At 37.4% G+C, this 12,907-nt stretch overlaps 1 protein-coding gene across 4 annotated transcripts in view; it reads right to left on the bottom strand.

Annotated features, from left to right (window-relative positions):
- LOC127787001 (probable plastid-lipid-associated protein 12, chloroplastic) overlaps positions 1 to 12,907 on the bottom strand; it is a 116,205-nt gene that overhangs the window by 92,918 nt on the left and 10,380 nt on the right. For 3 of the 4 annotated variants that reach the window (XM_052314843.1, XM_052314853.1, XM_052314827.1), the window contains exons 2-3: positions 11,679 to 11,732; positions 11,231 to 11,305 (exon numbers count right to left, since the gene is read on the bottom strand). In XM_052314843.1, coding sequence (XP_052170803.1) covers positions 11,231 to 11,305; positions 11,679 to 11,732 — 129 coding nt within the window. The remainder of the gene's footprint in view (positions 1 to 11,230; positions 11,306 to 11,678; positions 11,733 to 12,907) is intronic. The other variant, XM_052314835.1, reaches the window with a different exon arrangement.

The following is a 12,907-nucleotide window of genomic DNA, read 5'->3' as shown; positions in this document are numbered from 1 at the left end:
GATTAGAAAACCCATCTCCTTCAGTAGTTAGCGAACAGCCTGGACTCATGGGGATTTCACAAGGCTTACAATCAGTCATGCCAGCCTTCTTAAGTAAATCCAATGTATACTTGGACTGAGTCAAGTAAAGTCCAGTTGAATCCCTATGAGCCTCAAAGCCAAGGAAATAGTTAACAGACCCAAGAGTCTTGAGGGCAAAATAAGTGTCTAAATCCTTTATACACGCATGTAGAGTTGTTGTATTTGAGCCGGTTATGAAGATATCACCTACATATACCAAAACAAACAGCACATACTTAGAATGCCACTTTATGAACAGGGAGGCATTGGAGACAGCACGCACAAAACCCCAATCCTGCAGGGTAGTCCTTAACTTGTTGTACCAAGCTCGTGGAGCTTGTTTAAGGCCGTAGAGAGACTTTTTCAACCTACACAGATGTGAAGGAAAATCTTGACTAACAAACCCCTCAGGCTGCATCATATAAACAGCCTCTTGCAGATCTCCATTGAGAAATGCATTGTTAATATCAACCTGCTGCACATCCCAGCCAAATTGGACAGCCAAAGAAAACAGAACCCTAATGGTAGGCGCTTTAACTACTAGGCTGAATGTTTCAGCATAATCAATGCCAGGAGTTTATAGAAATCCTTTTGCAACAAGCCGAGCCTTATACTTAAGAATAGACCCATAAGGCTTGTATTTAATCCGAAAAATCCATTTACAAGAGATCAAGTTCATATAAGAGGAATGTGGAACAAGATCCCATGTATTATTACGTTGAAGAGCAGAATATTCCTCTTTCATAGCTTGAACCCAATTGGAATCTAAAAGAGCTTCTCAAACAGTATTAGGTTCTAGGGAGCTAAATAGGACATGTGGAGAAGAAACAGTCACTTGTTTGGCCTTGGAACGAGTGACCATTGGATGAATAGACAAAGCTGGGGCAGGTTTAGGCTGGAGTTGTTTAGGAGCAGAACCGAAAGAACTGGAAGAGGAAATGGAAGGTTGTTCAGCAGGAGATGCAGCAGAACTAGCAACAGGACAGACAAAGGAGGGAATTGGTGCTACCCGAGAAGTAGAACAGGAAGGAACAAGAGGAAGATTGATATTAAGAACATCAGTTGACAAATCGGGAGATGAGCACTGCTGGGATAACTGACGAGATGAAACTGGTCCTAGAAACAAGTGAGGATAGGGAAACTCATCAGGGTTGAAAATAACATGGCGTCTCACATATACTCTACCCGAAGAATCTATACACTTATACCCAACATGCGCATGGCTATAACCTAGGAGCCCACATTTAGTTGAATGGAAATTAAATTTGTGCTTGCTATAAGGATAGAGATAAGGGAAGCAAGCACATCCAAAAGGTTGCAACTGAAGATAGTTGGGGAATTTGTGATAAGAGTTTTTCAAATGGACTTTGAAAATGTAAAGATGCAGCTGGCAACAAATTAATAGTAAAGATAGCTGTCTGAAAGGCTTCAACCCAAAACTTTAAAGGCATTTTGGCATAAGATAAGAGGGTTATACCCATTTCAGCAATATGCCAGTGTTTTCTTTCAACAACACCATTTTGCTAGTGTGTATAGGGACAGGAAAATCTGGGTTGACTGCCATAAGAAGAAAGATATGGCAGCAATGCTTTAAATTCCCCCCCATTGTCTGTATGTAGGGCATGAAGTTTAGAATTATATTGTAGCTCAATAAATTTATGAAAGGTCTTGAAGGCAGTTAAAGTGCCAGATTTTTGTCTAATAGGATACAACCATGTGTAACAAGTAAAGGCATCCACAAAAACTACATAGTATCGATACCCCTCAGTTGATAGAACTGGGGACGGACCCCACAAATTTGAATACACTATTTCTAGAGGACTCTTTGTTGTGATTTGACAAGTAGCAAATGGAAGTTGATGTAGTTTACCCAATTTGTAGGAATCACAAAAGGACAAATTAGTAGAGTTACAGGAAAGATGTATTTTATTGAGAATGTGTTTCAATACATGTAATGAAGGATGACCCAGCCTATCATGCCACTGTTTGCAAACTCTACTGTTATTACAAGATAACGGTGTGCTAGGCAGGTTACTAGACGAAGACAAACTTTGTCTATTATAGCAATTAACAGGATAAGCTGAAACAAATGCGGTAGGAAACATATTCGAGGTAACAGCAGAGCAATTGTTGAGTGCAAAAGAAGAAACATCTTGAGGCTGAGCACCAGCAAGTGCTGGAGCAAGTTGGTAAAGACCATCTTTAAGCACCCCTTGGAATAGCACTTGGCTCGTTTCCTTGTCCTTGATCAAACAAAAGGTGGAGTAAAATTCAGTAATGACATTACTTTCATTAGTAAGTTGAGACACATTAATGAGATTTTTCGTCATGTTAGGCACATGTAAAACATTTGGTAATGAAAGAACTAAAATAGGAGTTGTATGAGTAAGCATTTGACTAAGACCAACATTTGAGATTGGAAGAGTCTTACCATTACCGACAGCCACCTTATCAGTGCCATTGTAAGGAGAGTGAAGAGAAAGATTGTTCAAGCTTGAAGTGATGTGTTTTGTAGGACCTGAGTCTACACACTAAGACGAATCACCAAGCTGATTAGAATGAGGATAAGACTGAGAGTACTAAGAGCTAGAGTCAAAAAGTTGTGACACATGTCCATAGGAAGTCCCAGACTGATACTCTAAATCAGTCAAGTAAACTCTGTTAGACTCCTGAGAAGAAGCTATGAAAGCCTGAGAATCAGACTGTGATGTTCCTCCTCCTTTACCAAACGAATTAGAACTTCGTTGGAAGGTTCTATCAAACCTATGGTAGCAGCGATCAGCAAAGTGGCCTGGTTTGCCACACAATTGGCAATAAAATCTTCTGTTTGAGGATCTGCCTCAACCTCGATTATTTCCTCCTCTGTAACTACCACCTCGAAATCCAATAGAATTCCTACCGCCTCTGGCTGTTTGAGATGCAAAATTCACAAACATTGTTGCATTCTCAAAGTTATTTACCATAGACACATGAGAAACATTCTTAGTCGACAATCTCTGCTCGTGCATCAACAAAAGAATTCTCTCTCTACTTCATTTGTGTTTTTCCCTAGGGTTTTCATTAATGTGTGTGTAAGTGTTTTAAGTGTTAGAGGCACTCGCTGCTATATATATGTAGTAGTGCTCTCTATTGTTATGTTGATCATTCAGTTTATGAATTACGAAGTTAGTTCAAACTACAGAATTCTCTCTCTGCTTCATTTGTGTTTTTCCCTAGGGTTTTCATTATATCTTTACATTACCAAAGGATACACTCAGGTTTTTGGACTTGATTATGGCAATACATTTTCTCATGTTGCTAAGATCTCCTCTGTTCGCCTTTTCTTGTCCCTTGTTGCTATGTTTCACTGGCCTCTTCATTAACTAGACATCAAGAATGCCTTCCTTCATGGCGATTTACAGGAAGAGGTGTATATGGAGCAACCTCCTGGCTTTCTTGCTCAGAAGGAGTCTAGGCTGGTGTGTCGCCTTCAAAAATCCTTATAAGACCTAAAACAGTCTCCTCGAACTTGGTTTGGTCAATTCAATACAGTTGTTCTTGAGTTTGGGTTAATTTCTTGTGGAGCTGATCATTCTGTTTTTTATCACTCTCAATCTGGCTGCCACATTCTTCTAGTGGTATATGTTGATGATATAGTACTTACAAGGGATATGATGATGTTGGTATCACTGAATTGAAGGCACATCTTCGCCAATAGTTTCAAATTAAGGATTTTGGTCCCTTAAAATATTTTTTGGGTATTGAGTTAGCTCGGTAAAAGCAAGACATCTATATTTCTCAAAGAAAGTATGCCTTGGATATGCTAGAGGAGACAAGGTTGTTTGGATGTAAGCTAACAGATACCCCTATAGATCAAATATCAGATTGTTATCGGCACAGGGAGAGCCTCTTTTTGACCTTGGGTGCTACCTTCGACTAATTGGGAAGCTTAATTACCTCATAGTCACACGTCCTGATATTTCATTTGCTGTGAGTGTGGTAAGTCAGTTTTTGAATTCACCTTGTGACAGTTACTGGTATGCAGTGATTCATATTCTTCGATATGTTATGGCTACCCCCAATCGGGGTGTATTGTATCAGAATCATGGATAGAGTTAGATTGTGGGATATACAAATGTTGATTGGGCAGGATAGCCTAGTGATAGGCGATCCACATTTGGATACTGTATATTTGTTAGTGAAAACCTAATCTTTTGGAAAAGTAAGAAACAAACTATTGTCGCCAGGTCCAGTGCAGAAGCAGAATACAGGGCAATGGTCGTAACAACATGTGAGTTAATGTGGTTGAAACAATTAATTGAGGAGTTAGGAGTTACTCAGGTTAAGTCTATGCAATTGATTTGTGACAATCAGGCTACAATGCATATTGCTTTTAATTCTATTTTTATGAGAGAACCAAGCACATTGAAATTGATTGCCACTTTGTTAGAGAAAATGTGTTATCTGGGGATGTAGTAACAACATATCTGAGTTCCAACGATCAATTAGTTGATTTACTCACCAAATCACTTAGAAGTTCTCGTGTGAATTACATTTGTACCAAGCTAGGCGTGCCCAATATATATATCGGCTTAAGGGGGAGTGTTAAATAAGATAACTAAGGGGTATGTTTAATTAACTTAAAATACTTATATATATATATATATTCTCTTGTATTTTACATTTTGAGATACACACATTATTTTATTCATAGAGTGAATGTATAATTTTCACTTATACATTCTCTTTGAACAAATGTATCAAGATTGAGAACACAAGGTCTTGATATTTGTCTCCTAAACATCAAGTATGTATTTGAACATGTTTCTCTAGCACTTCTAAGTCCATTTCTCTTAAACCTTAAGTTTAGAATGATTACTCAAGTGTAGCTTACTCTATGTGTTACTTTATTAACACGTTTCAAACGTGTTCAAGTATACTCTTAAGTACACTTAGGATTTCACTTGTATGTATGGATACTTAAGTTAGTCCATGAAATCCTAGAGTAACACATTAAGGTTATTCCTAGATTCTCATCATCAAAACATCGTAATGGAGAACGTTCATCAAAGTTTTGCATTTAAATTCTCATCATTAAAACATCCTCAAAATCAAACTCAACACACTTCAGGTCTATTCAAGGAAGAGAGTACTCATTTCTACACCCGTGAAGATCCATGAATCTGAACCAGGTAGTGAATCCATCTCTTCCCCTTCCTTGGTTGATAATGGACATGTTTGTCATGATTTTCCTTATATGGATTTGCCTATTGCTGTCAAAAAAGGAATCAGAGAATGCACCCAACACCTAATTTCTCACTTTGTATCTTTCCATAGATTATCCACAGCATAGGAGCTTCCTCACTACCTTGAATTCTATTGACATTCCCTAAATACTACAAGAGGCACTTAAGGATAAGTACTGGGTTCAAGCCATGAGAGGAAATGAATGCACTAGAGAAGGATAAAACATGGGAAATTGTTAATTTAACTAAAGGAAAGAAACCAGTGAGGCGTAAATAGGTGTTTACCTTAATGTATAAGGTTGATGGGTCCTTAGAGAGATACAAAGCTAGGCTGGTTACAAAAGGGAATACTCAAACTTATGGAGTAGATTATCAAGAGACCTTTGCAACTGTAGCAGAGATGAATACAGTGCGTGTGTTACTGTCTTTAGCTACTAATTTTTCTTGGTGTTTACAGCAATTTGATGTTAGGAATGCTTTTTGCATGGTGACTTAGAAGATGAGGTATTCATGGAACCTCCGCCCTAGATTTGATGAGAATTTTAGTGGCAATAAAGTATGCAGGTTGAAGAAAGCACTATATGGCTTAAAGCAATGCCCTAAAGCATGGTTTGGGAATCCACAAAAGCTATGCTAGCAATGAGGTATAAACAAAGTCAAGGGGATCATACTATCTTTATAAAACATTCAGCCATAAAGGAAGTCAAAGCCTTACTTGTATATGTGGATGGCATTATTGTAACAAGAAATGACCAACTGAAAGGGACTCCCTCCGAAAATTCCTAGCTAAAGAATTTGAGATTAAGGAAGTTGGAAAATTGAAGAATTTCTTGGGTATTGAAGTGGCATACTCCAAAGAAGGCATATTTGTTTCTCAATGAAAATGTGTTGGATCTCCTTAAGGAAACTGGAACACTTGGTTGCAAGGCAACTAGCAAATCTATTGAACCTAGTTATAGGTTGGGTGAAATAGAAGATGATAGTGTAGTAGATCAAGGAAGATATCAGAGGTTGGTAGGGAGATTGATTTATTTGTCCCACACTAGGCCAGATATATAGCTTATGCTATGAGCATAGTAAGCCAATTCATGCATGATCCGAGGGAAAAACACTTACAAGTCTAACTATCAACGATTGATTCTAACTATCAACGACTTTCCATGCAATATGACAAAATGATCATAAATTTCGTGAATAACATGCATAGTATAAGCAATCATATCATATATAGGTTCTTGGGATAAAACCACTCACCTTTAGCATGAAGTTCGGAATACCTCGAAAAACGCGCACCACCTCGATTTGTGTGCCTAACCTTGATTTTCGTGCCAAACCTCAAAAATTGCACAAATCATAAATCCTCGAGCATAACAATCATATAAATCATATTTAATCACAAAATATCTCAATACCTCAATTTCTTCATATTTTCCTTCATTTTCTCCCATTTTTCCTTCTAAAATTCCAAATAAATACCTTCGTGACTATTTTCTCCAATCTTTTTCCACAACAATTCATCATATTCTAAGAACTTCAATAGAAAATTCCATAACTTACCTCAAAGCTTCGTTTCCACACAAAACGAGGCTGGTCGTTGCAGAAATCGAGAAGGCCAAATCCAAAACTTTTTGCACAACCCTCGAGATCCCAATTTTCCAGAATTTTTCATACCCGCCCGTGCCCCAAGAAGAACCTCCACGCGCCTGCGCTTGAATGGCCGCGAGTGAGCCTCACACTCCGACTTCTTCTCCGGCGATGGCACACCGAAGAATTTGGGTTCCTCCACCTCTTTGTTCTCCTCTTCCATTTGATCACCCTAGTGCATCTTGTGCCTTGAAAGGAGCACCGGAGGGTGTCCGATTTGCCGGCCAAAGGCTCGGCCAGACCGTGCGCCTCCTTCCTCCGACAAAGCTTCGAAACTCCATCGAACCTCAACCAAAATGCTTCTAACTCACCAGAAATGATCCTTACCTCATGGACAACAAAATCCCTATGGTTTGAAACCCCAATTCGTTCGATAATGGGAGCAATTTGAAGCTCCAAACTCTAAAAACCCTTGGCCACTCGAGCTCTATTTATAGGCTATTTTGGGCCTTCAAATGCCCGTGCTCGACCAACCCATGTCCCTTAGAGCCTCAACCTCTCCTGGATCGACCTCGAATCAACCTTACCCGACCAAAAAAGCGATTTGCAAGTGCTCGACCATTCGGCCAGATTTTCGGTCAAAAATCTCGAATTTTTGGCCATCCTTGTGGCTGTTGTCAGCCAAGGCTTAGCCCAAACACCTCCCCGACCAACCCTCGTGCAATCCCCGTGGCCGAAATCGGCGGTCGCCAACCAGCAAGGCTACTAGTTGGTTTCCCATTGCCAAACTTTTGGCTTTATTGTACTTTGGCCTCTCCAGTTTTGGCTTTCTCACTTTGGCCCTTTTACACCAAGCCCTGAACTTTCCATAATTGCCATTAAGTCTCTCAAGTCCTAAGACTTCCATTTCATTCCCAAAGATTCTGAAAAAACATCGTTTCGACCTCCCTCCGACAATTTCGGAAAACTACACTTAGGCTCGAATCTTCATTTTGGCTGTAAACCCTTTTGTTTCTTCCTGAAACCTCTGAAGGGTTTCTCTACATACCGAATGTGAACCCCCTCAAGATTCCGTTGACTTCTCGGAAGCCCCCTACAATTATTCAATTTTTCAGCCTCAATCGCAGCTGCATTTTAGCTATACCGAAAATCGTTCCTAATTCGATTTCTTTCGATACTATAAATCATGTCTCGAAATACTCATCAATGTCGTATCATTTTCCTTTGGTATCTTGACTTCAGGGCACTCCCTGCAGTCGATTCGATCATTCATAACAGTAAGAAATTACCATATATCCTCAATTTATCTACAAATTCTCTTTTTGCCCCAAGATAATTTACTCTTGAGTCCTTTAGAATTTCTCGGGTATTACAGATTACCTAAACACATTTGCCCCATGTTGCAAAGCTAAACACAGTTCGGGTACTCATATCTCTAGCTGCTAATCTAGGCTAGCCATTACTACAATATGATGTGAAAAATGCCTTCCTTCATGGAGACCTGGAAGAGAAAGTTTACATGGATTTACCTCCTGGATATAGTCCAACTACCCAAGATCATGTAGTGTGCAAATTGAAGAAGGCTTTATACGACCTTAAACAATCTCCCAGGGCTTGGTTTGGCCGGTTTATGAAAGTAATGCTTACTCTAAGGTATAAACAAAGTCAAGGAGACTATACCCTCTTTATACATCATTTGGCCACAGGGGGAGTAACAGCTTTACTTGTGTATGTGGATGATATTATTGTCATCGAAAATGATGAAGAAGGTAGGAATAAACTCAGGGAATGCCTAATCAAGGAGTTTGAAATTAAAGAATTGGGAAGATTGAAATACTTCTTCGGCATGGAAATTGCCCACTCAAAAAAAGGCATCTTTATTTCACAACAGAAATATATTGTGGATTTGCTAACAGAAATCGGACTACTAGGTTGCAAGGCAGCTGAAACTCCAATTGAAACCAATGACAAGGGGTCCTACCAAAGGCTAGTGGGAAGACTAATTTACCTAACTCAAATTCGGCCAAATATTACATATGTAGTGGAGAATGCAAATTTATAGAATATTGCATTATTTGAAACTCACCAAAGGGCAGTTTATAGAATATTGCATTATTTGAAAGGAACACCGGGAAAAGGCATTATGTTCAGAAGGGGAGAATGCATGATACTTGAAACCTATATTGATGCAGATTATACAGGGTCAGTGGTGGACAGGAAATCTACGTCTGGGTATTGTACCTTCCTAAGGGGTAACCTTGTGACTTGGAAAAGTAAGAAACAAGATGTAATGGCCCGGTCAAGTGCGGAGGCATAATTCAAATCCATGGCTCTAGGAGTTTGTGAGTTGTTTTGGTTGAAAATACTACCAGATGACTTGAAAATCACTTTGGTAGCACCTATGAGACTCTATTGTGACAACAAATCAACAATAAGTATTGCTCACGATCCAGTCCAACACGACAAAACTAAGCATGTTGAAGTAGACAAACATTTTATCAAAGAAAAATTGGATAGTGGCTTGATTTGTACCCCATATATATCATCTTGTGAATAGCTTGCAGATATTCTAAGTAAAGGGTTACACGCAACCATTTATCAAAAGATGACTAGCAAGCTTAGAATGGACGATATCCATTCTCAATCTTGAGGGGGAGTGTCAACAATTGAAGTTTAAAGCTGGATGATTGGCTATCATATAGAAAAGGATAAGGAGTCGAGAAGATAGGAGTCGATTAGAAGGTAAAGCCTTATTTATTTTTAAGTTTTTTAATCTCTTATGTAAATCTGTAAATTGTAAAGTTATTTAGTCCTACTAATTAGGATTGCAATCAGTTCCTAGTTTTTAGGAGAATTATTAAGAGATTTCTTGTATATTTATTAGCTTACACACGAAATGGAAGGATCAATGAATTCTATTCTCTTCAAAGTTCCTTTTAACACTAACTACTTTAAGGCCACCCAAGAAGAGGAATATTGTTCGAGAAGAATAGAGAGCTTAATCTATAAGCTGATACAAATACACATTATGCTGAGTCTATGGTAGATAGAAGATCCACATCAGGCTACTATACCTTGGGGGCAATCTAGTTACATGTAGGAGTAAGAAACAAACCATAGTTGCAAGATCAAGTGCTGACACTAAATTTAGAGCTAAAGCACAAGGAGTTTTTGGTTGATGATAATCCTTGATGATCTCAAAGTCAAAAGGGAAGGACCTATAAAACTCTATTGTGACAATAAATCTGCCATCAATATTGCACACAATCCAATGTAACATGACACCACTAAACACATCGAAGGTGACAGGCACTTCATAAAAGAAAAATTGGACAGTGGCCTAACCAGCACTCCGTACATGCCATCAAGAGATCAGCTAGCAAATGTTTAACTAAGGGACTACCTACTTCAAGATTTCAAGAGATTACAAGTAAGCTAGGAACAGAAAACATCTATTCACTAGCTTGAGGGGGACTGTTGTAGATCTGTAAATTTATTTTTATTTATAGAATAGTTATGTACAACTAGGAAATTGTATATTTACTATTTAGATAAGTTGACTTTTGATTCTCAGGAATCCCAGATTTTTAGGAATTGATAGAGGGGTGGAATCTCCTTGATTACGTAGACATTTGTGTATAAATATGGTCTATGTACAGCACATTCAAAAAAAAAAAAGAATGATTTTATTTTTCTCCACAAATAGCAAACACAGATGAATTAACAAATTGTTCCTAATGTTGTGCTATCTCAATTCAGATTGTAAATGTACACCCAAAATGAATTGGTGACGCATGTGGAGACAGAAGCTCGGGAAATAACCCAGTGCAAATAAGAACGATTTAGTTCAGTAAATCTACAAGGTTGAATCAGTGTTCGTCATACTTCTGTAAAATAAAACAAAATAAAAAAAGAAGAATTTAGCATTTATCATGCTCACATTGAGCTCAATTTATATAATTAGTCCTATAATCATGCAATTTCATATAGTGCACTCTCAAGTTCTGTAATTAGTCCTCTGTCATGTAAATCGGATGTAGTGAACTAAACATGCTTATTGAGAGAAATAAATCCTCATTGATACAAGTGTTAGTCACATGATAGAAGTATTAATTACTAATTTCAAATAGTTTACTTAAATTAAGACCTATTGAAATCAATTGAGGTGATTTGCAAAGCTAGTATTGATTTTAAAAGTACTTTTTGATACAGTTGAGAACAAAATAAAAAGTCAAACTCAGAGTGAGGAAGGTAATTTGTCTCATAAATTTATAGTTCAATAGCACTGTGAATATTAATAATGTAAAACCTGATAAGTTATGAGATACTAGCTTATATCTGAAAGAAGTGCAAAAATCAACCTGAATAGGGGATGCAGTTCCAGGCCTTGTTGTATATGTTAACTGCCAGCAACCTTCAATCAAACTTGAGCTTGTCTACAAATGTTAGAATAATCAAAGGGAGTCACATTTTATATTCTTCTGGTCAAAAAATTAGTTGATTTAAATACCAAACACCTCCTGATAAAGCCATTGGAATGAAAATCAGGAAAAGTACTCTATTAATCAATATCTCATGCAGAACATATTTACTAAGGTCCAGAGAAATTCCAGATGTAGCCTATTCAGTGTGGTTACTTGCAATCTGCATTGCGATCACCAATTTAATAATATTCAGTACAAGTATGCATAATCATGAAAAGTACTTGGAAACTGTAAAGTAATTCAGTCCATAATTCACTTGAATATTGATTAGCAGAACAAAATCAAAGTAAAGAAAAGCATGTAATTACAAAGATTAACCACAAACCGGATCGGGTACAGCCTCCAAACCTTCTAGAACTTTTACTGCACGTTCAACCTCCTGCACAATATATCATAAATGAGCAGAAATTTTAGACATTCACATATTGCTATTTGATTGTAAAAGAAAACTGTAGCAAATGAAAGGACATGTTGATATAAGTCAAGTTATAGATTTCTCAAATGATCTGAAAATCTCAAGCTTCCACACATTCTATTCAGTTGCAAAAGAAAGTGTACGAAAGAAAGAACATGTCAATGTAAGCCCAACAATTGAATAATATACCATAAATTATTTCACTCTTGTTTCTTTTAATTCACCAATTTGTTGAGAGTACTCATCATGTGGACTTCCTTTGGTGTCCTTTTGCACTATCAACATACATATAGCTGACATGTGAAATCAACATACTAGTAGAAACCCCATGTATAAACCTGATTTCACTGAAACTGCAAAAGTTTCAACAAAATAAGGTTTATGTCTCTTTCTCTCTCAAAACCATGACCCACCAAGGGAAAATGAAGTGAAAAAAAAAAAAAATCTGCTCAAAAGTGAGAAGCACGGAACCATCTTTGATCCTCACTCAACCATGAAGGAATCACCTTAAATCCACGAGAAATCAAACATTCAATAAAGATCTAACACCAAAACACAAAATTTCATTCTAATAGGTATGGACAGATTTGGGTGCTCATCCTCGTTCTTGCATGAGGCTCAACGTAGAGTGAAATGAAGAAATATTTTGCATGGCTATTGATCATGTGTCGACAAGAATACAACCGTGTCAATGACATCTATTCTAATAATGGAAAAACATCAATTTGAAGATGTTCCACTCAGTGTTATTAAAGACCCAAAGCACACTAAGGTGCAAAGAGTGTTGAAGCCAGAGGCGCAAGGCAAGGCACACACCTGGTGGATAGAAGGCGCATGCTAACTAAAAAAAAGGAAAAATATATGTCATAGTTGAAGAATAAGGTATAAAATAGGTCATAACTCCTAATAACATATTCACAAGCGTGTTATCAAGAAAATTAAAAAATTCAACATATACTAACTAAAAAAAATATTAAAACAAATTACATACATATAAATTTCAACAAAGCACGTCCCATCATATTTTAACAACCCACATATAAGCATCACAAAAGTTAAAAACTTTGTAAGAAATTTTAAAATCTATTATTGGCATATATACATATGATGAAAAGAACAATAAAAAAATGCCAAAAGAT

This window comes from Diospyros lotus, chromosome 1 (genome assembly GCF_014633365.1).
Source record: "Diospyros lotus cultivar Yz01 chromosome 1, ASM1463336v1, whole genome shotgun sequence".
In the NCBI taxonomy this organism is placed as follows: domain Eukaryota; kingdom Viridiplantae; phylum Streptophyta; class Magnoliopsida; order Ericales; family Ebenaceae; genus Diospyros; species Diospyros lotus.
The sequence above is the reverse complement of the archived record's forward strand: the minus strand, read 5'-3'. Positions and strand labels throughout refer to the sequence as shown.